Consider the following 27,717-nt stretch of genomic DNA (forward strand, 5'->3'; position numbering starts at 1 on the left):
GTATGCCATCAATGATCTTCCTGCGAGAAACACAAACTTAGAGTGGAACACATAGGGCTGTGTAAAAATCGGATAAATGTTCATTTGACGCACTATAAAATTTTAACCTTATTAAAGCAATTTACTTTTATATCAGTTACTCTGACAGGAAATACTTTATAGGTTCCCTTCTCAGGACTTGTTTCAGTATCAAAATCAGCTTTATTGGCCAAGATTGCACAAACAAGGAATTTGACTTTGGTTTGAATCGCTCAAGGGAAAATAAACAGGATGTACATGTATGTGTATGTATGTAGAGCCATTTTTATATAAAAAAAGACAAGGAAACACAGGCTGTGGTTGTGCAAATATGCTTATCTTGTTTTTACAGCGGAGTAGCTGACTACTTAGGCTATAAGGTGTTCATCAGAGAGACCGTCTGGAGGAAGAAACTCTCTGTGGCGTCTGGTTTTTGCATACAGTGCTCTGTAGCGCCAACCTGAAGGTAAAAGTCTAAAAAGTTTGTGTCCAGGATGTGTGAGGTCTGCAGAGATGTTAGCTGCCCTTTTCCTGACCCTAGACCTGTATAAGTCCTGAATGGAGGGAACGAAAGCCCAGAAGATGTTCTCTGCAGACCTAATTGCTTGTAGCAGTTTGGACCTGTCTTGTTTTGTGGATGACCCAAACCACACAGTGATGGGCAAACACAGAACAGACTGAGTAATGGCAGTGTTGAAAATGGCCAGTAGCTCTTGTGGAAGGTTGAATTTCTTGAGTTGCTGCAGGAAGTACAGTCTCTGCTGAACCTTCTTCTGAACGGTCATCGGTGGACCAGCCGGTCGACCCGTCTGTATGCAGTCATCACTGTCCTGGTTACGGACCAATGGCAATGGTGTCATGCAAACTTCAGGAGTTTCTCAGACAGGTCCGTTGAGGTGCAGTGTGATCTTTCACACCGTAAGGTTATTGGTGGCACACTGGCTCATATATCATTTTCTGGTGGATATATACATTGGCTTCTTAGCAAATAACTGCCCAGGTCAAATAAAACAAAGTTTGAAATGGCTTGCCAAACAGTATTTAAATAAATCAACATGACATATTTGAGATTGGTGTTGTAGTAAAAAGAAGTCCACTTTGGTCTTAGCACCTCTTGGACAAGTTGCTATAGCAAGCAGCAGGGCTAATATCACGATGTTACGTCGTAATTCAAAAGAATATACACAATACGTCAGGGAGCTTTGGATCACTAGTGTTTATCTTTAAGTAACAACTCTATTTTTTTTTTTTTTTTGAGGTTACGTAAAGCTGTTGTCAGTAACAATTCCCTTACCTGTAATAGAAAGATGTTATATTGTAGCAAGTTTGTAGAAAACAGAAGAAAAACTGGTTTTAGCTGATATGAGCAATTTAAAGCAGTTCAAACTAAAGGAGTAAACTAAAAGACTAAAAATACCAACATCAGCGGGTTACAACATTTATTTGTATCTACATTTAGAAGATACCTTTGTTAATATTGTTGCTGTTATTTTTTTTCCTAGCCGAAGAACATCCATATGTGTGCTGAGACTGCTGGTTGCACATTAATCCGCCTAATCAGCTGCGACTCATTAGAAAACGACAGGAAACAGAGGAAAATAGCACACTGACAGCAGATTCATACAGCCGGCAGCTTCAGCACGCTTGACCTTGTAAGGTATTGCAACCATGTTCCATTTTAGAAAAGTGTATATGTTTAACATTTGCTGGTAAAACAATGTAACCCACAGGTATAAACACTTTCAGTTTAAATTAACTTTCTTAAATTAACTAGAGGGATCAGACTAACTGTTCGACATACCTCTGCATGTGCATGAACCACTTTAATTCCATGAACAAGGTCTCACTTTTCATACATACAGTTTTCACTGAAACCTCATAGGGGGTGATGATGTGCTGTTTTATACAACATCTACTCGTAAGAGAAAAACAAGAGAATAAGGTTATTTCCCACCAGAATGCAGTATTTGTATCATTGATGTTCCTGAGAGATAAATAATCCACAAGGGAAAACAGCAGATCCCTTCTTAAAGTATTTCTTTAAAACAAAGTTTATTGTGGATTTTCTTCCTCTTCTCTTGAACTGGCCCATCAATATGACATATTTCTACAACAGGTAAGAGAACAATTAGTCATAACTGCACACAACCTCATTTAAAAAATATCCAAACTACCCCTTTAAAATGTATGTTTCTGTCCTGATGTGTCTGTCATGTATGCCTGTTCTCTCTTGATTTCTCATTCATATCTTACTGTACTCACCTGTAGTACGGCACATCCGTATGGAATGCAGTTACAATGTAAATATATAATTTTAAATAAGCGATTTTTTGCATTCTTTTTGTACTCCTGCACATGACCAGAAAAAAAAAAATACCTTCTGTGCAACTGAAAGTTTGTCTGTTGCCGTTTTAGCAAAGCAAAAAGTAGAAAAGTTGAAGAACTTGTTTATTTTAGTTCAGCTGTTCATCACATATGTACACAAATGCAAACACAAGTTTTGTCTGTTTTTATTTGCAATGACAGGGACGCTGAAGGTGGCGATGGTTTGTGTACACACAGAACACTAAAGTGCCACATCCTCCTCGCTGTTTCGTTTGCAGACACATACAGTTGTGAAGGTTACACGGTTACACCCATCATGGTAACGACTAACACCCAAAAGGTGCACATACAGCTATGTGCACCTGCTATGTAGATGGCTTGACTTAAAACAGTAATAATTACAGTCACTCATGTTGGGTTTTGAAGTGGAAGGCGATCCCTGGTTAAGGATGCTGCTGAGGATCAGAGAGAAATGCTGTGTCCTTTCCTTTCTCAGGAGTGCATCCAGAGTTGGTGTGCATGTGTTTTTCTTCACATCCCAAGATGTTGTTCCTATACAGTTCACTTTATAAAGCAGCTTGGATACAGGCTTGTTTGCTCCCAGATCAATTCTGCAAAGGAATGGAAAATGAAAGACATCACTAAAATAAAATCTTGCAAGCTTTACTTTTTTTTAGTCTATAAGCCTCATTTCAGTTACCTCTTTCTCTATGCTTCCTGCCTCTGAATCAGGATCCTGTTGAACAGAGGCCAAATCACAGAACAGGAAACATTTAGATCTCTGCCGTGAACCTCCTCATCACTACATTATGGAATAGGTTAGAAATAAACAGAATCTGCTCTAATGTCCTGACTATGTCTTGCACTCACGTTGGACTTGTCTTTGCCTTGGGCTTGTCTTACATTTGCTTCGAGGGTGTAATAGGCGTTAGAGTCTAAATCGATAGACTCCCTGTCCTGCAGTAAATACAAAATGTTCTGTGTGTTTTAGTGAAAGGGGTGGGAGTTCAGAGTGGAGGAAGGTTTTTAAATTAGGCAAGGCTTTTGGATTTGAGGGACTTCAGCGTAGGATAGGCTTTCGATTTTGGGGAATCGTTAGGGGTAGGTTAGGCTTTCAGGGTAGAGGAAGCAGAGGCTTTTAGTGAAAAAGTGCTTTCAGGGTAGGAGAGGTGGAGAAATCATTGTCTGATACACCTAGTATTACCTTACTTCGCACAGGCCACTCTGTGCTGGTCTCAAATGTTATGAGAACAAACATCTATAATCTGTAGCCCTTAATCTGATGATGGTTTCACTGTGTGTGTGGGATTTCTATATGTATGATACCTCGAACAGGCACAACATTATGACCATAATAAAGTATTCGTTCCCCTTCTGCTGACAAAACATTCCTGACCTGTTGAGACACAGACGCCACTAGACTCCTAAAGCCGCATTGTGGTATCTGCCTACATGTTAGTGGTGGATCCTTTTAGAAATCCTTAAATTATGAGATGGGCCCTCCGTGGATCAGATTTATTTGTTCAGCACATCACAGATGGTTAATTGAATTGACATCTGGGGACTTAACCATTAGCCAGGTCAACACATCAGACCATTCCTAAACCATTTTTACTTTGTAGTGGTGAGCATTATTCACAATGTTTTCAAATGTGCTATCAAAACTGATCTGGCCCTATGTAAAAGAGTAATTGACACTGTTGTGAAATTATAAATTAACTGTGAATAACCAATGTTTTTGTAATACTGAGTTCAGTGTCACTAGCCATAGACTGGGCTGGGGTTACTGCCTAACCAGTAGAATCGTGAAATCATTTTACAAAAAAGTTGAACGATTACATGAAGTACTCCAAAAGATTAAAAAAAAACAAAACAAAAAAACATACCATACCCCAATCTAAAGGAATTCAAAAGCAAATGAGAAGCAAATTCATTGACATCAGTCAGTCTGGAAAGGGTTACAAAGGCATTTTATAAGGCTTTGGTATTCCAACAAACCACAATGTGAACCATTATCCACCAATGAACAAAGCATGGAACAGTGGTGAACATTTCCATGAGTCAACACCCCATAGCGCTGCAGTTCTAAAGATGCTCTAGATGTCATCTGGCCAGCGCAATTTGACCATTGTCAAACTCTATCAAATCCTTACTCCTGTCCAGTTTTCCTGGTTCTAACACATCGACCTTGAGGACAAAATGTCAGGTGATGCCGAATTTATCCCATCTACTAACAGGTGCCATTAAAAGAGATGGTCAGGGTTAATCAAGTCACCTGTCAGTGGTCATAATGTTATGCTCGATCGGTGTATGTGGCATTCAACATCCAAAAGGTGTTCAGAGAAAGAGTTAGACTTTAGAACTTCCCTATGAGACCTTGTGTTAGTACTAGTATCTCTGCTGCCATCTTGTGTTTAAAATACAGAAAACATGTATGAAACAGAACTTACCTGTGTTTGTGTGTCTGTATATTTGAATTTCATGTTCTTGTAAAACTCTCTTTTTGGAAGCAAATACAGCAGCACCAAGTCACAAACCACAGTTGCCTGCAGATAAATAAATATACATCTGTTAATTTTGTGTGTGACTCTTTTATTGTTGATGCAAATGTTGAGTATAATCTGAACAACAACATACCACTCCAAAGATCCCCACGCCTGAGCCTATTGCTGTGAGTGTTGGGATTATGTCAAATTGTCTTGCCTTTAAAGGAGACAGCTAAAGTTAGACAAAACTCATTTTTTTCATTTTCTTATGAAACATTTATATAAATGAAAGTTAATATTTAGTTTACTCACCAGAGACTTCACAATAATATCAAACCTGATGCCAAACACCTTGAGGAGGGTTCTCTTGGCAACATTATTTTCCATATAATGCTTTGCATACCTGTAAGTGATCATAGAGATTGTCACAATAGGGGCCTCACTCCTTCTACTTGTTTTATACAGTACAGACCAAATGTTTGGACACACCGTCTCATTCAAAGAGTTTTCTTTATTTTCATGACTATGAATATTGTAGCTTCACACTGAAGGCATCAAAACTATGAATTAACACATGTGGAATTATATACTGAACAAAAAAGTGTGAAACAACTGAAATTATGTCTTATATTCTAGGTTCTTCAAAGTAGCCACCTTTTGCTTTGATTACTGCTCCGCACACTCTTGGCATTCTGTTGATGAGCTTCAAGAGGTAGTCACCTGAAATGGTTTTCCAACAGTCTTGAAGGAGTTCCCAGAGATGCTTAGCACTTGTTGGCCCTTTTGCCTTCACTCTGCGGTCCAGCTCACCCCAAACCATCTCAACTGGGTTCAGGTCCGGTGACTGTGGAGGCCAGGTCATCTGGCGCAGCACCCCATCACTCTCCTTCTTGGTCAAATAGCCCTTACACAGCCTGGAGGTGTGTTTGGGGTCATTGTCCTGTTGAAAAATAAAGGATGGTCCAAATAAACGCAAACTGGATGGAATAGCATGCCGCTGCAAGATGCTGTGGTAGCCATGCTGGTTCAGTATGCCTTCAATTTTGAATAAATCCCCAACAGTGTCACCAGCAAAGCACCCCCACACCATCACACCTCCTCCTCCATGCTTCACGGTGGGAACCAGGCATGTAGAGTCCATCCGTTCACCTCTTCTGCGCCGCACAAAGACACGGTGGTTGGAACCAAAGATCTCAAACTTGGACTCATCAGACCAAAGCACAGATTTCCACTGGTCTAATGTCCATTCCTTGTGTTCTTTAGCCCAAACAAGTCTCTTCTGCTTGTTGCCTGTCCTCAGCAGTGGTTTCCTAGCAGCTATTTTACCATGAAGGCCTGATTCACACAGTCTCCTCTTAACAGATGTTCTAGAGATGTGTCTGCTGCTAGAACTCTGTGTGGCATTGACCTGTTCTCTAATCTGAGCTGCTGTTAACCTGCGATTTCTGAGGCTGGTGACTCGGATGAACTTATCGTCCGCAGCAGAGGTGACTCTTGGTCTTCCTTTCCTGGGGCGGTCCTCATGTGAGCCAGTTTCTTTGTAGCGCTTGATGGTTTTTGCAACTGCACTTGGGGACACTTTCAAGGTTTTCCCAATTGTTCGGACTGACTGACCTTCATTTCTTAAAGTAATGATGGCCACTCGTTTTTCTTTACTTAGCTGCTTTTTTCTTGCCATGATACAAATTCTAACAGTCTATTCAGTAGGACTATCAGCTGTGTACTGTATCCACCTCCTGCACAACACAACTGATGGTCCCAACCCCATTTATAAGGCTTGAAATCCCACTCATTAAACCTGACAAGGCACACCTGTGAAGTGAAAACCATTTCAGGTGACTACCTCTTGAAGCTCATCAACAGAATGCCAAGAGTGTGTGGAGCAGTAATCAAAGCAAAAGGTGGCTACTTTGAAGAACCTAGAATATAAGACATATTTTCAGATGTTTCACACTTTTTTGTTCAGTATATAATTCCACATGTGTTAATTCATAGTTTTGATGCCTTCAGTGTGAAGCTACAATATTCATAGTCATGAGAATAAAAAAAACTCTTTGAATGAGAAGGTGTGTCCAAACGTTTGGTCTGTACTGTAAATTTATCACTTATAAGGAAAAGCACAGAATTATGCACAGAATCAGTACCCTTGAATTGAATATGCACGCTTCAATAGAGCATGCATGAAGCCAGAAAACATAATGAAGCATTCTAAATGAGTTAGAAATATCAAAGCAACCCGTTAAACTATTAACTATTATTACTGAGACAAGAAAATATCATAACGTTCAAACAGTCTGAACTCAGCAGACGTGAAGCTGGGTCATATCAGGAGCAAACAATGACCTAAGCCCAGTCAATAAAATTAGCAGTAAACGACTTAATTAAGTCAAAAATAAATAACTCTTCCTACTTTCTACAGTAACATTTACATTTTCAGAATCTGTCAGACAACAGGCCAATGCTAATTATAGCGGTAATTGTAGGCAGTTATTTTTATTTTTTTGATGTTTACAAACTGTAAACATCATTCTATGTGTCTTTAGGGAACCCTGATATTAACTCTGGGATCAAAAAAGCTGCTAGCATTTCCAAATCCATAACAGACAGAGGCTGAAAGCTCAAAAGGATAAAACAGACCAACTTTGCTTTGTGTAATCTGTCAAAGGTAGCTCTAGATATTGTTGGATAACCTAACCCTGCTTTAGACTTTTCCCCATTTTGTCCCTGACCTGTCTGCTGTGATTCCTGTTCGTTATGACGTTGTTTGTTTACTATGTCCTCTAGCAAACCTCTGACACCTTCACAGAACAGCTGGATTTAAACTAAAAACAAAGTACACACAGATGGACTCTATTCCATAGGTAACCTCTAAAGAACACTGGTTGCACTACATTTTATTTAGGGGTGTCAGAAGCCTGCCACACTTTTCAGATTTTATTTGTAAAAAAGTGCAGTATCGTTTTTCTTCCACTTCACAATTATGAAGTAACCTGTCTTTGTCAAATAAAATCCCTGCCAGTTTGTGGCAAGGTGATTGATTACCTTTGCGAGGTGCTGCGTATGCAGCAACACAGACTTTATTCCTTGTTTAATACCAAAAGCGTTATATCTTTCTATAATATCTTTTATCTGAAGTTGAAACATATGCAAAACTGACATAAATTCAATGTTGTATGTCCTCTATCACCTGAAGTTGTAGCCAATCGATGCACTGGTGCTGTCAGTGTCAGCAGGGTTTCCATAGAGACCGTGAAAGTTGTATTCTGGTTTACAGTGTTTTACATGAACATCCAGGTTACATGTCCAGTCAACTACAATACCAATGGCCCCACCCTGTCAAACAAACGCCAAATGTAAAAATCTACATTGTCAAAAGAGAAATAACACAAAAGCAGACAATACATATTCAGCTGTAATTACACAGGACATAAACTTGCTTCTTCACAACTAAATGCAGAGTCTTTTCTAATTAAAAGAGAGATTTCTTACCGGAAACTTACCTCTAGGGCTAATTTTTCAAAGCTGAAGCCAGACAGCTCAACAATGTCTCCCAGTCTGAATATAGGGCAGAGTGGAGCTTTCTTCGGATCATAAATGCATTTGCCTACGTAGTTAGCATCAATCCCCTCAACCAAGTTACTTCTGCAAACAGTGAAACATTAGCAAAAATCAGCTATATATATATTGTTTCCACTTAATCTTGGCTTCAAAATGCAGGTTTCTGTATGCATTCAGTGAGGCTGATTTGTTATTTTTTATCATTACATCAAAAGCTAATGAAGAAAACAAAATTGCCATTCAGGTTAATAATTAAATTCTCATACCTTACCAAAACCACTTTATAATTACTGTGGTTTTGAAGAATTAAACCATTGATGTACTGTTTACACATATTTAACAGAGGTCATTTAAGGTTTTGGAAGAGTTGTACACAAGCCTCTTGATTTATATTGATTTATGAACATATTAGTGGTGTCCTCTAGGTTTCATTTGGTTCAACGGAAAAGAAATCCATCACCTTGTGACTCCAAATAAAGGGAAAGTCACAGAGTTTTTGATGAAAAGCGTGTAGTTTTCTGCAGACATCAGAAGAGGAGGACTGGAACAGAAAAAAAAGAAAATCAAATACTGTTGCTCCTAATTCATGATTTGTAAATTCACAGAAAATGATTAGAAATCCCAAAATTATGACAAATTCAACCATTAGCACTCCTAAAATGATTGTGGCCCAAGCAGAATCTATACTTCTGCTTGTTTTGAGCATATTTATGTTTTGAGCATATTTATATTTAAAATCCCTGTTCTATTTCAGTTTGATTCAGAGTAAGAATTCCTTAAAAACAAACAATTAGATTGAACATTATGCAAGCTTTATTTGGTCCATTAAACCTAATTATCCGGGTCACAAATCATGCTCAACTTAACACTCAAGCCGCGTAGATTGTCGTGATGTTGATAATTAAATAAAATATTTTCTTTACCCTTTACAGTGTGCAGTCTTGTAAACTATCAGAGGATAAGTCAGCAACAGCATGTTTTTAGCCTGCTGTGTGGGATCATTTTGGATTTTGTGTCACCGACAGTGCCTTGTAGAAGTATTTAAATCATTTTCACATTTTGTCACGTGGCAGTCATTTTGTCACCTGACAGTCACAGACGGCAGGGTATTTTATTAGAATTTTTACGCGATAGACCAACACGATGAAGCACATAGTGATGAAGCGGAAGGAAAAAGATTTCTACAATTTTACAAATAGAAAATCTATGTGTGTTTGTATTTTCCATTAGATTTTGATCTACTACAGAAATATGCTTATCTAAACCATTCCCCTGCAGGTCTAACTGTGAAAGGTCATTGTCCTGTTGAAAGGTCTTTTGCGCCACCCAACAGGTTTTCTTACCCTGTATTTAGTTCAACCATCTTTCCATAAGTCTTACCAGCTTTTCAGTCCCTGCTGAAGAAAATCAGCCCCACAATGTTTTACAGTGGGAATCATGTGTACAGGCTAATGTGCAGTGTTAGTCCCATCTGACTAGAGCACTCACTCCCACATGTTTGCTGGGTCTCCCACAACTTGTGGCAAACCTCAAATGGGTCATCTCATGGCTTTCTTTTAACAGAGGCTTTCTTCTTGTCACTGAACCAGAAGGACAGATTTGTGGACGGCACAACTGAAGGTGGTCCTGTCCAACAAACCTGTGAGGCCTTCACAGATCAGCTGTATTTGTACTGAGGATAAATAGTACAGAGATGGACAGTATTTTCTAACTTGGTGGTTTTATTTAGAGGGACCAGAGCAAAGGGGGCATAATTTACTTGCAGAAAGTCTCTACTTCACTCTATTTCACTACTTTGTATTGTCTATTACATAAGATCCTAGTAAATTAGACGGACATTTGTGGTTGTAATGTGACAAAAATGTAAAAAAAAAAAAAAGTCAAGGGATGTGAAGGCACTGTATGGTGACAGTGATACAAAAGGGTGCGATCACTGTGCAACCTGTGTGGCTCATGTTCTTGGCGGACCATTGTGTTGGCTCATCCATGGAGATGTCACCCCAGTGCATCGAGGATGACAAGTAGAACAACTTCTATTCATGGAGTTGGAAAGTTGTTTTTTAAGTTTACTTTAAATAAATAAGTCTTGTGCCAGTTGATTTTGATGCATCACTTTTAGTTGATGCATTTAATTTTTAATTATAATAATACCTTTTAGATTAATTATTTTTAACATCAGTTTTGCCCCATTCTTTAGATTTTACATGACATTTCAAAGAAAAAAGCTGATATTTTAAAACCATAAATTGTGGATTATCTATTGCTGACTTCTGGCACTTCTAGAGTGTTGTCAAAACAGAAAGCAAGTACACCTAAGCACACCCAAAACCATACAAAGCAAGGCCTTGTGTACACTTTGGGTACACTGTGGATTTTGGGATCTCTTCCACCTTTAGAATAGAGTAAATCATTATTGCTGGGTTGGACTTGTAACGAAACACACTAAAAGTTAGAACAAAAGCCATTTGTGTTTTGAAGGTTGTTCTTCTTGGACCCCAACAAGTTAAAGAATTGTGAGTTTCCACATACTTTGGTATAGTGCGGTCATCCTCAACTGGGCACCATGATAACACCTCACAGGTATTTGTGGTTGTCACACAAACTCCAGTCATTTGTCCTTAAAACAGGAACATGCAAAATTACATTACAGAATGATGAGGACAAAACTTCAAACTAGAACAAGCATTAGGCAAAAGTACAGCATGCGCTCTGAGCGGCAGCGAGTTACTAAAAGGATGTTGCCTTTAATATTAAAGCAGTTTAAAACATCCTATGCCTCCACATTTCTCAGTATCTCTGATTAAAATCAACAGCAGCAAGCAAGATATATATGTGAAGCAGAGCAAATGCTGCAATAGATGTTTTCCTTTATCTTGCCCTTATCCCGATGCATACTTTCTGCCATTTGCTTCGCTGCTATCGTGTCCTCTCATCAGGACAAGTGTGCAGACATTTCACCAGAAGGCACGAGGGCTGCTCAGTTGCAGTCTCTGACCTGCCACTGGAGCCCACCGATCTCTTTGGCCCACAGGGTCATCCCCACATGCTTACATTTCTACGGGTGCCACCTCTAAAGGAACCCTGGCACCCCAAGGTGAATTTGATGGGTCTGAAGCGGACAGACCTAAAGCTTTGCTCTTACTGAAGTCAATGTAGAATGGGGAGAAATGCGAAGGCTCATAATAGAAAGCGGAGAACGAACAGAGGAGAATACATTTAAGTAATTGCTGTTTGGACTCATCTGAGGTGACTTCTGTTCCTAATGTTCCTGTGCTGTCATGACATTTGCACAGCAATAATCTGATGTCTGTTTGCTTAAGGTAGGGTTTTAGGCCACAACACAAGCAAATACACCAAATGTTTGGTTGCTAGGGTGAATACACTCTGGGTGTATTCACACTTGCCACTTTTGGTCCGCTTTAAACGGACCAGAGTTAATTTCCCCCAAAACAAAGGGAACTTTATTTTTTTCATTTGGTGCGTTTTGTTTTCACATTGTACTTTTTGCAAGTGAACTATTCCTTGTAAACAAAGCTACGCGGGTGACGATCATTGTTCCCATTGGACAGAAATGACGGGGGCAGGACAGAGCACAGACGCGGAAATTGAGGAAAACATCTGTAGACGTGCTGCGTGCAGCACCTCTGTTCTGCATAATTGTGTCGTTATTAAAGCTTCAATATTATTGTGAGGGTGAAGAGCAGCTCATTCAACACAGACTTTGAGACGCTCCATTTATAATGTTGGAACCTCGTCGGAGAATGCGTGCTGAACGCCGACGTTCTCTACGTAACTTGTCCCACAACAAGCCGGTAGCGTTGCTAAGCAACACATAGTTTATCAGGTATGATTACTTTACAACACACACCTTTGTTACCGGCTACGGTGGCTTTGTATGTCCAAAGAGACATACGCTTTTTGTAGTTGGTTCGGATCGGAGCCGGTTTGTATTCAGACCATAAGCGAACCGCACCAGAATCCGTTTGGAAGCGGACCGAGACCATCTCAAAAAGTGGGTCTCGGTCCGGTTGTTTGGTCCGGACCAGGGTTCGCTTGAGTGTATTCACACCTGCACAAAAGGTCCGGACCAAGGAGGGAAGCGGACCAAAAGTAGCAAGTGTGAATACATCCTAAAGTCCGCTTTTGCTCCGGACCAAACAAGCGGACCAAAGCACTTTCCTCTTGGTTTCAGTCCCATGGCCAAGAGCAATTGTTGATTTACATCTTGTTTACCTTGGTAGTGACGTAATACTGTCTCTGGCAGTTCCAAAAAGCCCCAGCCTAGTCTGCAAATACTCAGCTGACATCAGACTCTGTCATCCTCAGCAGATTATCAAACAAGATCGCAGGCTTAGTTGAAGTTTCAGAGGCAAAAGAAAACCGGATATTGTAAAGCCAAAGATCTTGCCTGATTGGAGTTTCACACAGACGGTTACTCAGAATTTACCGTGTCCTGTACGTTTGTAACTACCTCCTATGCAATCGTTGTTTGAGGTGCAGCTGTGCTTGCCGGGAAGCTGTTAAAGACAAGAGAATGGGGTCAGTTTGCATACAAGAGGTTGGAATGTAAACCAACAATTATGAAGAAGAATACAGAACAACAGTGTGGAGTTAAACGTTTCTCCCATACTTTGCATCCTCTTAACGTTACATCATACTGAATCCGTTAGGTTTACACAGGCATTTACTGCTACACAACAACACAGATGACCAATTACAGAAACAGTCTTGGAATGAGACACAATTTCCGTTTTCTTTTACCATTAATGGCAATGTGCAAGTCAGACGAGGAGGGAGAGAAAGACATGAAAGAATAACAAGAAAGAGGGGAAGCTTTGCACATACCTCTGGACACTTTCCCATCTCCTGACCTTCAGTAATGATGTAGTTAGTCATCACAACAAAAGATGGGTCCCCCTAAAAGTTTTATATAAAAAAAAGAAATAAGAAATTATTGAAATATTTCATGTTTAGGTATTTCTGCCATTATACAAAGGAAAATATGATGCAGTCAAGCTGTTGCCTATGGGTATTTACACCCCTTGAACAATTTAAAATCTTTTTATGAGTTGGGGATTGTTTATGATGGACTGACACAAAATAGTGCATCATTGCACAACTTGACTTCTTTGTAAAGTACCTAAAACTGTACCAAGATACCATTTCAGATTCTTAACAATAAAAAAAGCTATAAAAACGTAACACTGTTAATGCATATAATCTGACTTTGTAACTCACATGTTTCTTTTACCATTTATGTTTGTTGTTTTTCTTTTCTGTTACTCTGTTCTTTCTATTAATGAAGAAGTGATTTATTTGTGCATGAAATGTTTGCACCTTCAACTTAGTTCATTCATAATTTAGCGCGACGCACGTCAAGTTACAAAAACTCAGAGGTGCATGACTGGGAGCTCCGGAGCCGGTGCGATTGCGTCACTGTTTGTGCATGCACCCTTGCTCCCTGTTTAATGCATCAAGTATAAACCTCGCTTAAATGTGTGGTGGAACTGGTGACCTGCTGCTCACAGAGTCTTTTCACCCAGTCTGACTGAGCTGGAGCTACTTTTGCAAAGAATGGGTTAAAATCCCAGTCTCTAAATGTGTAAAACTGGTAGAAACACACTAAACTACTTGCAGCTGTAATTGCGACAAAAGGTGATCTATAAGGCATTGACTCAGGGGCACAGAATAACAAACACATGACGCACTTTTCAGATTTCTATTTGTACGAAAATCTTTAAACCGTGTCTTTTCCGTTCACTTCACCTCTGTGTTCTATTTTGTGTTGGTCTATCAAGTAAAATCCCAATAAAATATATTAAAGTGGTGTGAATAGGTGTGAATGAGTGTGTGCATTGTTGTTTGTCTTGTATGTCTAAGTTGCCGTGCGATGGACTGGCGACCTGTCCAGGGTGTACCCTGCCTCTCGCCCGTATACTGCTGGAGATAAGCACCAGCTCCCCTCATAACCCACTATGGAATAAGCCATATACAGGGGTTGGACAATGAAACTGAAACACCTGGTTTTAGACCACAATAATTTATTAGTATGATGTAGGGCCTCCTTTTGCAGCCAATACAGCGTCAATTCGTCTTGGGAATGACATACAAGTCCTGCACAGTGGTCAGAGGGATTTTAAGCCATTCTTCTTGCAGGATAGTGGCCAGGTCACTACGTGATACTGGTGGAGGAAAACGTTTCCTGACTCGCTCCTCCAAAACACCCGAAAGTGGCTCAATAATATTTAGATCTGGTGACTGTGCAGGCCATGGGAGATGTTCAACTTCACTTTCATGTTCATCAAACCAATCTTTCACAGGGCACTGAGAAGGTACGGGTGGGCGCCTCCAGCTTATCCAGGGAGGGTCCATCCACCATGGCCTCCTCACAACTGTCTTCCCCGGACTTTGAGGGCGGTTGCCCAGCGCCCTCTGCTGGCCTCTGGTCATCGGTGCGACCTCAAACCCCGGCCGGTGTCCTGGCCGGACTGCAATTTACCAACAGAGTGCATGAGGGAACGTTGTACGGAGTATGTTCCCCATCTGATGGTTTACCTTCAGGACCTGCTTCTTGTACACTCCATACTGCAGGCGGAGTTTCTCGAGGTGGGGTGGGTCGACGCTCCAGCACCACTCTCAGTTGGAGGTCCCTTTACTCCCTGTCTCGAGGCTGTGGCTGCCGCCGGATTGACAGAGCCACAGCCGGCCGCCGCCGGGTTGGAACGCCTGATTCCGGAGGAGCCCGTGGGCAGGCTGCCTCCACTTTATTGCCATGTTCTGGAGAGGCCCGTGGGCGGGCTGCCTCCACTTTCTCGCCATGTTCCGGAGGGGCCCAAGGACGGGCTGCCTCCACGACCAGGTCCTGAGCACCTTCTTGGTTTCCTCTGGGGGGTGCTCAGGGAACTCATGCCTGATTTCAGAACACAGCCTGACGCACTACATGCCACACTTCAGCCTGCCACACCTCGGGCTTTCTCCAGGCCAGACACACCACGGCCAGACTCCAGGCCCAAGCCTCTGCGGTTTCTGCCTGGGTCCAAGCCGGACGCCAGGCCAAAGTCTCCACCGCAGTTCAGAAGACGCTGCAGACCTCCTGACACCTCGCTTCGTGGGTTCCTCTGGCCACGTCGCAGACCGCCTGACATCCTGCATCTCCGCCGCCGGCCCCCTAGACGCCTGCATCCTCGCCACCGGCCTCATAGACTTAAGGACTCGTGTCTCGCCCTAGTGGGTTATTTTGTTTTGGACTCTAATCTACAACATAAGCGACCTCAACAACCAATCTACTGTTTTTTATCTATTTGTAACCAGTGTTTTAAATCTTTTTGAACACGTATTGCACAAATATGTGGAGCATTTAGTAGCATTTATCACAGAAGCTGACCTTGAAGATATTTATACATGTGCAGAAGCAAACATTTCACTATTCTGACCAAGACTTTTAAAAAAGCCTTCAGGTGACATTACATTGGACAAATAATCTTGGGTGGACAGAACATCTGTGAGCCAAGGCTGACAAGCTTTTCAGTCACAAAAGAGCTGGCAGGACCTGGAGCAGACGTCCAAGATGGTTCACAAAAAGTAAACAGCGTCTAACCCAACTGATACTCTCTATTCTAATACTGTCTATTATATTCTGTTATAAGGCATCTAGTTTATCTAGCATCAGGATGCATCCTCATAGAGAAGGAGAGAGAACATAGATGGATGCTTTTGATAAAGTTAAATCTATAAGCAGCTTAAGAGAACCTGAGCACCCATTCTATGTTCAGTTCAAAATGTCCCTGTTTGGTTGTGTTTATATTTTTTTCTTTACTCATTTTATAATAGGAACATCTTAATGTCATTGCTAAAATGTCATTTATTGATTCTTTCAGTAACTAGATATGATATATTCAGTTTACAGTTGAAGTATTAATACAGTGATTTTGAGATTTTATGTACTTTCATATAATATTTTATTCTCATTCCCTTCATGAAGTGTGAAATTTAGGCTCCCAGAAAATAGATTTTACCCCTCAGACAGATTCTAAACATTTGAGACTGAAAAAATGTTGATAGTTTACTTAATGGCAATCAGTTACTACAGTAAATGATCCACCGTTTTTGAAGCCTTAACCCCTTCTCTCCATACTTATGTCACCCATGCATCATGTGTAACCTTTAGAAAGACATTGTCCTTATCAATTCACTTCTTATGATTTAGCAATTTTTTGCAATTTAGTTTTATACTAAAGACAATCTCAAGATCTCACAGTTGTTGCTTTGTGATCCCCAGTTGGGTTTTGACTCAGTGGATGGAGTCAAAGTCCTGACTCCATCCACTGATCAGAGAAGACTGATGTTAATAGATTCTAATGTTAACTGTGCTATTCACGTTATTGCTACTATAAAATATTAAAGACATTTTATAGTAAAACTCGGTTTGTGTGTAACTCCTGTCACACACAGTGTGATGTTACCTCTAACCCTCATACAGAGAACTCAGGACCACTCATGGTGGAAGTGTTAGAAGAAATGTTTTGAATGCTCTTCCTAAAGAGAATCTGGAATCAGGTATAACTGGTATTAGTAGTTCGAAGCCTAAAAAAATCAAGGATTAGAAATTTGCCACACAATTCTAATTGGTGCATCTCCAGTTTATTGTAACCTAAAGAATGACAGTTTAAGAGCTTTTTTCCCATCTGGCAACAGGGAAATCTCTCCACACATAATGCTGGAAGTTGTTTCCTAGTTGATAAAAGCACATACAGGAGAAAGAGATCTTTTCATCATATTGATAGTAAAAAAAACGTCCACACCCAAAACTCAAACTAAAACCAAACAATTTTCATGGTGTCTTTATTATTTCTGTCCCACAGATAACAATGTTGGGTTATGTTTTAGCTAGTAGTATGGCTAAGTCATGCACGCAATATATTTTAAAGGTCACACCTTTACAAAGCAAGATTACCACTATGTTTTAAAAGCCACTATTGCATATGTTCTGTCTGCAGCTCATTCATTGAGGGATCTAACATTAATTGAAGCTGGTGTTTTACAGTTCGTATGATTGAAATCTTGTTTAAATTGGTGTGCAGTTTCCTTTTGCAAGCAAAGAGGTTTGACATTTACTGTTTGAGTCAGGCAGATTTTTTCATTAGTGTGACAGTTTGATTTATGAACTGCAGATGCTGCCTTCATCCCATTTTGAGTGATTCTCCAAACAATGATCCCTGACTTCCTCCTGGTTTAAAACAAATTCTTGTGGAACTTAACTAACTGGAACAGGCAACTGTTAAATTACCTAACCAATGAGATGAGCTTCAGCAGACCAGTCACACTGGAAAAAATGCCACTTCAAAAATAAGTTAAAAAAAATTTAAATGAGATTTTTTGGCTTGAAATAAGCAAAAACATCTGCCAATGGAACAAGTGAAAATTAACTTGACAAGATTTCTAGAAATAAGACATTGCATTAAAGCCTCACAAGGTATAGAGAATCTTGAAACTAGCCACGAAAACTCATTCTGAGAAGTATTTTACTACAATTGTGAGCTTTTGCGTCTCATAATAAGCTTGTGCTTGTGATGCCCAAAAGTAGTGTCCTTCCCCTCAAAGGTAGCATCTTTTTTTTTCAGCTTGAATGTCATCCTCTTGTTTTAAAATTTATTTAACTCATTCTTAGTTTCATAATTGTGGCAATGCACTGGATCCAGGTCCAAAACCAACTTAAATTAAGATTTGAACATTGCATTTAAGACAAATTACCTTTAAGTATGCATTCCTGACTAGCAATACGAAATGCATTCGCAGCATTATAACCCTTCTCCAACCTGTTTTCATCTTAGTATTTTTCCCTCCCTAGCTCAAGCCAATATTTTCATGGATGCAGACAAGCGTATTGATTATACACCATACTCTTATGTGAATTTTAATAATAGCAAGTACATTGCAGGGAAAATGACCTCACAGATATCATCAAATGTCAGTCTTGACTCAGTGGTGAGTCTGGGTATTTGGACCAAACAATGTTTTAGAGCATTGCCAATTACTGTAGTATAGAACAGTATTTGTACTCGTTACCTTTGGAATAATATGCTGGAATCTGTCCAGAGTGCAACAGAACAGAGAATGAAATATTATTTTAGCTGTCTTTTTTCCAAATCACTTGAATGTTTGGTTTGACAGAAATGTATTAAAAATAGCTACACTTATAGAATGTTTTGTAATGCACCGTGAGTTGGGCATGTTGTTGATATCGTTGTTGATTATCAATAAAGCAGATTTGTCTTAATTCAAGTTATTTTTTTTTTTCCAACAAGACTTTATGTTTTACAAACCTCACAGGAACTTGCAACTTGTCTGAAATGTCAAAAAAAACTTGTTTCATTTAAGAAATTACTCAAAACAAGATGTTTTCAAGACTGTTTCACTTATCAAGATTTTCAAGATTTATTGTCTCAAAACAAGTTGTTATATCTCACCTAAATTTATCTCTGTAGATGGTTTTGACTTATATTAAGTGTGATGAGAGGTTTTGACTAAAAGTTAGAAAAATATACTTGGTAAGATTTTCCTTTTTTGCAGTGCACTGACCTGAGAAGGGAAGACATAGTCGGCCACGTCCCAGACTGTCTCCTTCCCGCTCACGTTGGTGTAGCCCACTCCCTTCATTTTGGTGAAAACGGAGCTCACAGCGGTGTCTGTAGACTGGTAACCTTTCTCATAAATAAAGACCCACCTGTAAAAGACAGAGAACACATTATGTCAGTCCTGTCAGCACCTCAACCGCGTTCCACTGCAATCCGACGATCCAAGCCCAAAAGCAAGGTTATGTAAATGAGTGATGAAAGCATGATGCTCTGCACAGCCAGCAGCGTGTTCGTTAGGGACACATGCGTAGCTTATTGTGGGTCAGCTTGTCCTTCCCATAAAAATTGACAGATCTGACAAGCTGTATCCCAAAATGCAGACGTTAACTAGCTTCAGTTTGTGATGAAAAGTCTGGAAGCTTTCCAGGAAGCTGTTCAGAGATTGCAAGTAGTTCATGAAGAAAGTGAACTTTATCTCTGCAGGGAGCAGTAATGAAATGGCGAAGGCAGTAACGTAGCTTTGCCCAATACTGCATGTGAACTAAAATGACACTTTACTTTGGCTTTAAATGTATGTTTTTCTTTTTATATGTTGATTTTGCCTTATAAAAGGCCAAGTGAAGCTCATAAAGTGAGATCGCAACAATATGTTTGAAAGGTTGGTTTGCTGGTTCAATTAAATTAAATTTAATTCAATCTCAAATCGCTTTAGGTAAGATCGTCTGCTGAATATACAGGGGTTGGACAATGAAACTGAAACACCTGGTTTTACACCACAATAAATTATTAGTATGATGTAGGGCCTCCTTTTGCGGCCAATACAGCGTCAATTCATCTTGAAGGACATATACAAGTCCTGCACAGTGGTCAGAGGGATTTTAAGCCATTCTTCTTGCAGGATAGTGACCAGGTCACTACGTGATACTGGTGGAGGAAAACGTTTCCTGACTCGCTCCTCCAAAACACCCCAAAGTGGCTCAATAATATTTAGATCTGGTGACTGTGCAGGCCATGGGAGATGTTCAACTTCACTTTCATGTTCATCAAACCAATCTTTCACCAGTCTTGCTGTGTGTATTGGTGCATTGTCATCCTGATACACGGCACCGCCTTCAGGATACAATGTTTGAACCATTGGATGCACATGGTCCTCAAGAATGGTTCGGTAGTCCTTGGCAGTGACACGCCCATCTAGCACAAGTATTGGACCAAGGGAATGCCATGATATGGCAGCCCAAACCATCACTGATCTACCCCCATGCTTCACTCTGGGCATGCAACAGTCTGGGTGGTACGCTTCTTTGAGGCTTCTCCACACCGTAACTCTCCCGGATGTGGGGAAAACAGTAAAGGTGGACTCATCAGAGAACAATACATGTTTCATATTGTCCACAGCCCAAGATTTGCGCTCCTTGCACCATTGAAACCGACGTTTGGCATTGGCATGAGTGACCAAAGGTTTGGCTATAGCAGCCCGGCCGTGTATATTGACCCTGTGGAGCTCCCGACGGACAGTTCTGGTGGAAACAGGAGAGTTGAGGTGCACATTTAATCCTGCCGTGATTTGGGCAGCCGTGGTTTTATGTTTTTTGGATACAATCCGGTTTAGCACCCGAACATCCCTTTCAGACAGCTTCCTCTTGCATCCACAGTTAATCCTGTTGGATGTGGTTCGTCCTTCTTGGTGGTATGCTGACATTACCCTGGATACCGTGGCTCTTGATACATCACAAAGACTTGCTGTCTTGGTCACAGATGCGCCAGCAAGACGTGCACCAACAATTTGTCCTCTTTTGAACTCTGGTATGTCACTCATAATGTTGTGTGCATTTCAATATTTTGAGTAAAACTGTGCTCTTACCCTGCTAATTGAACCTTCACACTCTGCTCTTACTGGTGCAATGTGCAATCAATGAAGACTGGCTACCAGGCTGGTCCAATTTAGCCATGAAACCTCCCACAATAAAATGACAGGTGTTTCAGTTTTATTGTCCAACCCCTGTACATTCCTCAACAGCACATTATGTAAATAAGTGTGTCACGCTCTGAGTTTGGGTCGGACCAAAACGCAGACAAGTACAGGGCAGCCACATGATTTAAGGAAGGCTTTGACTTTATTCAAAAGGTTCTTCCAAAAGTAGCAAAGCACTGCTGGTACAAAACACAGACGAAGATCCAAAACTTACACAAGCTGACTCTGCAGGCATAGCACATAAATGTGGGTAGAGAACGGAGTGTGAACGAAGGAACCAGCAAAGCACAATGGAACAAAACCATCTAAAGAGGGAGACAAAGGCAGGTAATCAAGGGAACTAAGAACAGGTGTGACAAGGAGGCAGGTGAAACAAATACAAAGACTGAGCATGGTCAAAGTAACTAATAAACAGAAACACAGACCCAAACCAAACTATACACCAAGATGAAGTAATCAAAGAAGCATAAGAAATCTAGAATAACCAAGAACTAAAGGTAACAGAGAAACTGGAGGAAACCCTGATTACAAAAGTAAACAAACCTAAACCAACCCTAAAGGAACAAACTGAGAATGGAGCAGAGGAAACGAGGACTGGAATAAAAGTAAACAATAATTAAAGCTAACCTATAAAAGGATGGACTAAAAAATACAGATAAACAAAGCTAAGGAGGGACAAAGAATGTAAAAGGAACTAAAGTCGAGTAAGAAATAACTAGAAGAGGAAAACTGATGACGAGAGGACAGAACAGAAACTAATAAAAAAAGAGTGCAGCTCCCACCCTTTAGAGGAGACAGGAGCCCAGTGGGTTGACTTTATAATCTGGGTAATATTGAGCAAGAGGTAGCAAAACAATGTACTTACATGGACATTTTGGCTAAAAGAGGAATGAAAGTTATCTTCCTGTGCCTCATCTTTCAAAGAAATGGAAGTATTTGTTTTCATACAGTTCAGCAGACGTATATTAATTGTAACTAGGCTGAGCCACCTGCTATATCCTGATATTTTGTTGATTCAATTACAAGCATTGCAACTATAGTATGACACATAAATAAGCCTGGTAATAAAACAACAACTGAACACAAGCATGTCTGCACACTGCATTTGTTGAGAGGATATTTTATAAAGTTCCCACTGGGACCCTGGGTATGGCACTCCTTCTGCACAAACACGCCCCCATCATTCCTCATTCCACATCACCTACCCATACTCCTCTGCTGAAGCCCTCAATTAGCATCAACTTCAGCCTAAATTCATCTGATGTTGCCATGTCCCCCGGAATTGATGCACAAGAAGTCAACACCATTCTTCAAAAAGCAGAAGTTAATATACTCAACTTGTGTTTTATGAAAAAAAAAATATTGATTCCATTTTTAGTGTGCTTTCATAAATAGAAAAAAGGTTTTAAAATCTCAATCTGTTTTCAAGAATCTAGTTTAGTTAGTTTTGAAGTATTTGAGATTTGAAACTAGAGATAAATAAAAAGAGCCGAGACTCCTTATAAAACAGTGGAATAGTCCTTCAGTTCAGTGTAGAATTGGGAAGTTTAAATCAAATACAACCTTTAGCAGCATTATTTAGCTACATAGTACAACAATATTTTCTTGGTGCATACGCTGTGCACATCAAAGTGAAGTGGCCATTCACTATTGACTGATCACTGCTGTGAGTCCCCAGCAGTTCTTAATGTTAGTATTGTGCTTCTTAATGAAAAGTAAAACTACTCATCTGTACCCCACATGACCTTTCTTAAACAAACTCAACATACTTTTAGGAAGTATTGGCAAAAGAAATATTAATCACCAGTTATACATGTTGGAAAGCTACAACAGCTAAATGTGTTACATCAGTTATAACATATAATACCATAACAATTTACTACATTTAACAGCCACTTTGTTGTACTCAGTTAAATTATAGTACCCCGTAATACAAACTTTGTAATTTCTTGCTTACAATACTAGAAAGAGAGCTTGTTGTGATAATATAATAGGTATGACTGCCATTGCAAACCATTGCAAAAGTTTTGTTTTAAACTGTTCATTCCTACACCTCACTAATATATATGCATGTTTGTGCTGATGAAATCTGCTGATGTCAAGGTTTCAATATTAATGGCAAGATTTTGACATTTATGATTATTCCCAGCATGTTTTCATTATGTTGGTTTATGTTTACATATATTACCAGGAGGGACAGACAACATCTGGTACACACTGGAAATATATCATATTCACACAGAAATCCTCTATCCAACATGCAAGCTATTTTACGCTGGGTGTGAGGAGCAATTAACCCCTGGCATGACGCCCATAGGACAGCATGTGTCTTATGTCATCTTCATTTGCCTGCAGACAATGGAGCATAACAAAAAATGTCATTCAAATCATACAATGAAATAGGTTCTGCAAAAATGTCTAATAACTGGGAAAATAGGAGAAAAAGAACCCGCTAATGAAAAAAAATTAAGTGAGTGTAGAAATAATCGAGAGAGGCTGTGAAGAGTGACAGTCTAAGTGAGATTTGCATGCATGGTGACAGGCAGAGAACATTAATGCTGTAAAGAAAGCTTCCTGATTTGACAGATTTTCTTCTAACGGTTCTGGAGCACTGTGATTAATCTTCCAATAGTGAGAAAGATTGATTAAAACAAGAAAGATAATATTAGAAATCTAAAAAATGATTGGGTTTAACTTTAAAAAGGCAAAAAGAGAGTTAATTATGAAGAGATGTTTAGCTTTTGTGATTGCCACTAATTGATATACTTTCATTTAAAAGTTGTAAGTCATGTGGGGTTCTTCATTTCTCCTATGAAACAAAGACAGTATTTGCTGACTACTTGTTGCGGTTGACCTAATGTTAATATAAACATGAACATTTCTGACAAGACTGCAATCCTCAGCCCGGCACTGCCCTGACCTGTTTCCGGGCCGGCTGAATCCTGAAAAGGAGAAGCAGGACAGCTTTCTAATTGCATCTTCTCTGCATCACCATCCGGCCTTAATGTGGCCTGATGGCTGCACAAGGTTTGTGACAGACCTGGAATTAGGTAGGGCGAGCTTGGATATCGAAAGACAAAATTGAAACTGCCTTCTCCTTTTTTTCACTCACCTTTCTAGCAGCCTCAAATATGAACAAAACCCAGTTATCATCTGGTATTATATAAATCTAAAGCAATGAACATACAGCTGTGGTCAGAATAGTAGCAGCCCAACATTACTAACCAAATCAATGGTTTTTGATAGAAATTATGTTTCTACACAACACAAAGACTCAGACAATAAACAGCGCCAACAGATCAAACAGGTCTACAGTGAGTACTGCAACAATTAGAATAGTCTATGTGAAGACCAGCTACTGACAAGAAGCCCACATAGTCTCACTGTTGAAATAAAGACATGCTGAAGAGGTTACAAGAACACTGACAGACCCAAAGCAAAATGGAGCAACTTCTCATTCTTTTTTTGGTTGAACATCCGCTGACAGTTTGTCAGACGACCCCCAAACACTCCATCCAAACCACTGTACAGTGTGACCATGGATCATGGATCTGTTTGATAACATCAGAGTTCTTAAAGAGGTCATTTTGCCTTCCGCTGTAGAGGCAATGTCCCAAAACCACGACCCTATGCCACACAGATACTACATGAAGCAGCTCACCGAAACAGAGCTAGTGCAAATATATCTAAGTTTAGTTATTCACAGGATTGCTAAATCTTTATTTTATAATTTTATAGTAGATGTTTGAGTTTGCAAAAGACATGAAGGCTGTTGGGAGTTATGATTATTGATTGATTAATCTTGATCAATAATTATAATCAAAAATCATAATTTGACAAAATTAACTTCTTAACCAAAATCCTCATTTATGAATCGAGACCAGAGATGTTTCTGGTGTTGTAATTGTGGCTCAACGCCTTTGACAATTACAACTGTCAAATACTCCGTAATAATTAATAACTATTGCCAGAGATGTCACTGTTTAATCGACCGTTTCTGCCGAAACGTGTGGAACTTTTAACCTTATCTTGACTGACGAATCACTTTGGCACACAATGAACACAAAACGCTCTCTTGTTATCTATGTGAATATTTACTAATCTTCACCTACTCAACATGCAAAATTCTACATAACAAGGGTAACACATCTAACTAAGCAAATAAAGCAAACAGCAGTGGGTGTTGAATCAACCAGCAGTTATGGCAAAAAGAAGGAAAGAGAATATGGAAAAGGGGTGTGGTGGTGAGTGGAGAATGGGGGGCGCAGCTCCAACTGTAACTCAGTTATTCTGAGTCATAAAACTTCCCCCAACCCCTGAACAGACAAAGAGTTATAAAACTTTTGGCGGCAAGCTAGCGAGCAGTGAAATTGGAGACAGAGGAAAATGGGGAATTTCACCATGAGGTGATTTTAACAGTCCAGTCTTACCACGCACCTGCGTTGACTCTCAGGTGGTAAAACACGCACAAAGCTAGCACAGCGGCTTCAGACATCAACACGACACATCAAAGTTCCAATAAGCAAGGTTACATGCACATATCATTCAGAACCCATTAGATTCTAACTAGCGGTTCTCATCGCACTACAACCTCTGACCCTGCCCAGGCCTTCTAATAAAGAAATAAAAGTAAAGGATAGGTTTACTTGTCATCGTCTTCCTTCTGAGCAGAGGGGGGGGGGTCGAGCGAGGAAAGGTGAAAAGGGGTTAATTGTGCGTCCATAATTAACTTCAGGAAAAACGGTCAGTCTTCGTCTTCTGGCCTTCTTGTCGAGAAGGGAAAATATGATCTGACCATCAAAAGTCGACTTTGGGATGAAACACGGTAGCGGTTCGACTCCTCGAAACTCTGTATTCTTAGTTACGTGTTAAGCTCACGTCTTCGATCGGCAAAGTGAAATTTCTGGCCTTCCTAGTCCAGAAACCTCAGTTATGAATTGTTCGTTGTCCAACGAGAGAGAATGAATGAACTTCCAGGAGCTCTTCTCTTAAAGGAGCGCACTTCAGTTGCTAGTCCGGTCTCTAGCAGAAGGCGGCGTGTTCAAAACGGAGGCCTTCCTATATAGCGTCTTGTGACGTCAGACTTGGGACGCTCGTCATATCCGTCGCAATGCTCAATGGGATATGTAGGAGCGGCTGTCCTGGATACCAAAATGGCCGATGCCATTGGAGAGGCACAGTGACGTCCAACAATGTGCAGATAGTCCAATACTCAGCAAACAAGTGGTCCAACAAGGCTCTTTCTTGAACGGACTAATAATCGTTTGTCCTCACCTTTGGAGGCAGATAAGTTTTATAATGTTTCATGGTTTGATTTGGAATAAAATGTGCAGTGTTCCCAGTCTATTTGTATGGGTGCTAATATAAGCTATTTTAAAGATTTTGAGCTTGCTCCTCAAACAGACAAATATTCTGATGGACACTGCTTTGAGCTTTCTTGTTTAGATTCTTTAAAGGCTGCACAGCAGTGCAGTTTTTGGCACTGTTGATTCCTCTCCTGAGAGTTTGCATGTTCTCCCCGTGCACATGTGGGTTCTCTCTAGGTACTCCGGCTTTGACCTAAAAGCATGCATATTGGGTTATTTGGCTACACTAAATCACCACAAGGCAAGCCTTGTAGTTGCACCATCCCCTCCACTACACTGCTAGGATTAAGCAGGATGGACTTGGATGAAAATGGATGGATGTACGGATGGATGGAAGGATGGTTTCAATTGTAAATCCTGCAGCAGGTTGTGTTACATCTATTTCTTTCAGCGTTTTATATTTGGGGGACTGTCAACATCACCCTGAGCAGATTACACATCAGCGTCGTTTGGCAGAGAATTGTGCAGCACTTGATCTTTATCCATCCTAGCATATGTCTCATTGTGTTCATCACACTCAGACCTGCAGGTTCCCACATGCACAAGAGAAAAAAAAAACATACAAATTTGGAAACCAACTTTGAACTACAAAAACTACAACCCTCACATGTCACGCTGCCAAGGATCATAGCTGTCTAACAGGAAAAAATAAACTGATTAGAACTCCTTTAAAGGACTCTAACATGTTGAAACATGTTTGGGGAGTTGTGGGGTTGTCAAGGAAACGTTAGTGAAGAAACACGCATTTCTTTGTGTTTCAACTTGTACAAATGGACAGGAAATATCTGCCCTGTAACGTGCTTTTTTTTGCCACAGCTGCCAGTCAAGGCTCTTCGATTGTTAACGGACTGTGTTTGCTCTGTCAACAGGACATGGTAACTCAAAGTACATATCTGTTTCCTGCACGAACAGATTGTACTCCTTAACCAAGATGTCTTTGAGTTATTTTAGCAAGTCAAACCCCTAGTTTCAAACCCAAAAGAAGAAAATAAATGCTCATGGTCATCACATATATACACATGCTCTGTTTATTTTTAGTGTTCTGAAGACCAAAGATAACAGGAGGTGCCTTTAAGGGTCTTACCCAATGATGTAAACCAGGACCCCGAGCTGGATGAGCCGGCACACCACTCCCACCCTCCTGTTCTTCACCAGCACCTGGCGAGGGGTCTCGTACTCAAAGAAGAAGTCAGACAGGGCACTGGCGATTTGGTTCCTCATCTTTTGTCATCAGCTGATCCACAGACAGGAGGGTCTCTCTTGTCACCTCAATCACATATAAAACAAGCAGAAAAAGAATCCCCCTCTGTGTCTGATCTGCCTCTACCCCAGCTCCTGGCTTGCTGAGACAGTCCTCTGCCTTCTTTCCTAATGTGTGACACACTTCATGAGAAGAAGTGAAGAGTTCCTCCCTCCAG

At 40.3% G+C, this 27,717-nt stretch overlaps 1 protein-coding gene across 4 annotated transcripts; it reads right to left on the reverse strand.

Moving 5' to 3' along the window:
- Nucleotides 1-2,795: 2,795 nt before the first annotated feature.
- On the reverse strand, nucleotides 2,796-27,679 carry p2rx1 (purinergic receptor P2X, ligand-gated ion channel, 1). Of its 4 annotated transcripts, XM_047379752.1 has the most exons (15): nucleotides 27,384-27,522; nucleotides 21,148-21,238; nucleotides 18,966-19,110; nucleotides 13,233-13,304; nucleotides 12,835-12,904; nucleotides 10,917-11,004; nucleotides 8,848-8,928; nucleotides 8,330-8,471; nucleotides 8,017-8,162; nucleotides 5,142-5,232; nucleotides 4,981-5,046; nucleotides 4,794-4,889; nucleotides 3,214-3,300; nucleotides 3,044-3,079; nucleotides 2,796-2,954 (listed from the first exon to the last, which is right to left on the reverse strand). In XM_047379752.1, the coding sequence occupies exons 3-15, from the start codon at nucleotides 19,041-19,043 to the stop codon at nucleotides 2,949-2,951; spliced, it is 1,059 nt and encodes a 352-aa protein (XP_047235708.1). In that variant the 5' UTR covers nucleotides 19,044-19,110; nucleotides 21,148-21,238; nucleotides 27,384-27,522; the 3' UTR covers nucleotides 2,796-2,948. The 4 variants fall into 4 exon arrangements, with proteins under 4 accessions (XP_047235708.1, XP_047235706.1, XP_047235705.1 ...); XM_047379750.1 differs by lacking the exon at nucleotides 21,148-21,238 and having other exon boundaries at nucleotides 12,859-12,904; nucleotides 27,384-27,679; XM_047379749.1 differs by lacking the exon at nucleotides 21,148-21,238 and having other exon boundaries at nucleotides 27,384-27,678.
- Between the last annotated feature and the right edge of the window lie 38 nt (nucleotides 27,680-27,717).

Source organism: Girardinichthys multiradiatus, chromosome 11, assembly GCF_021462225.1.
Source record: "Girardinichthys multiradiatus isolate DD_20200921_A chromosome 11, DD_fGirMul_XY1, whole genome shotgun sequence".
In the NCBI taxonomy this organism is placed as follows: domain Eukaryota; kingdom Metazoa; phylum Chordata; class Actinopteri; order Cyprinodontiformes; family Goodeidae; genus Girardinichthys; species Girardinichthys multiradiatus.

Excerpts from the sequence above, each read along its gene's own strand:
- p2rx1 (XM_047379749.1), bottom strand. The coding sequence starts at position 27,520 with ATGAGGAACCAAATCGCCAGTGCCCTGTCTGACTTCTTCTTTGAGTAC. Across the intron at positions 11,005-12,834 it reads TTACAAACGTACAGGACACG|GACAAATGACTGGAGTTTGT; the intron begins GTAAATTCTGAG and ends TCCTGTTTTAAG. Across the intron at positions 3,301-4,793 it reads ATACAGACACACAAACACAG|GACAGGGAGTCTATCGATTT; the intron begins GTAAGTTCTGTT and ends TATTTACTGCAG.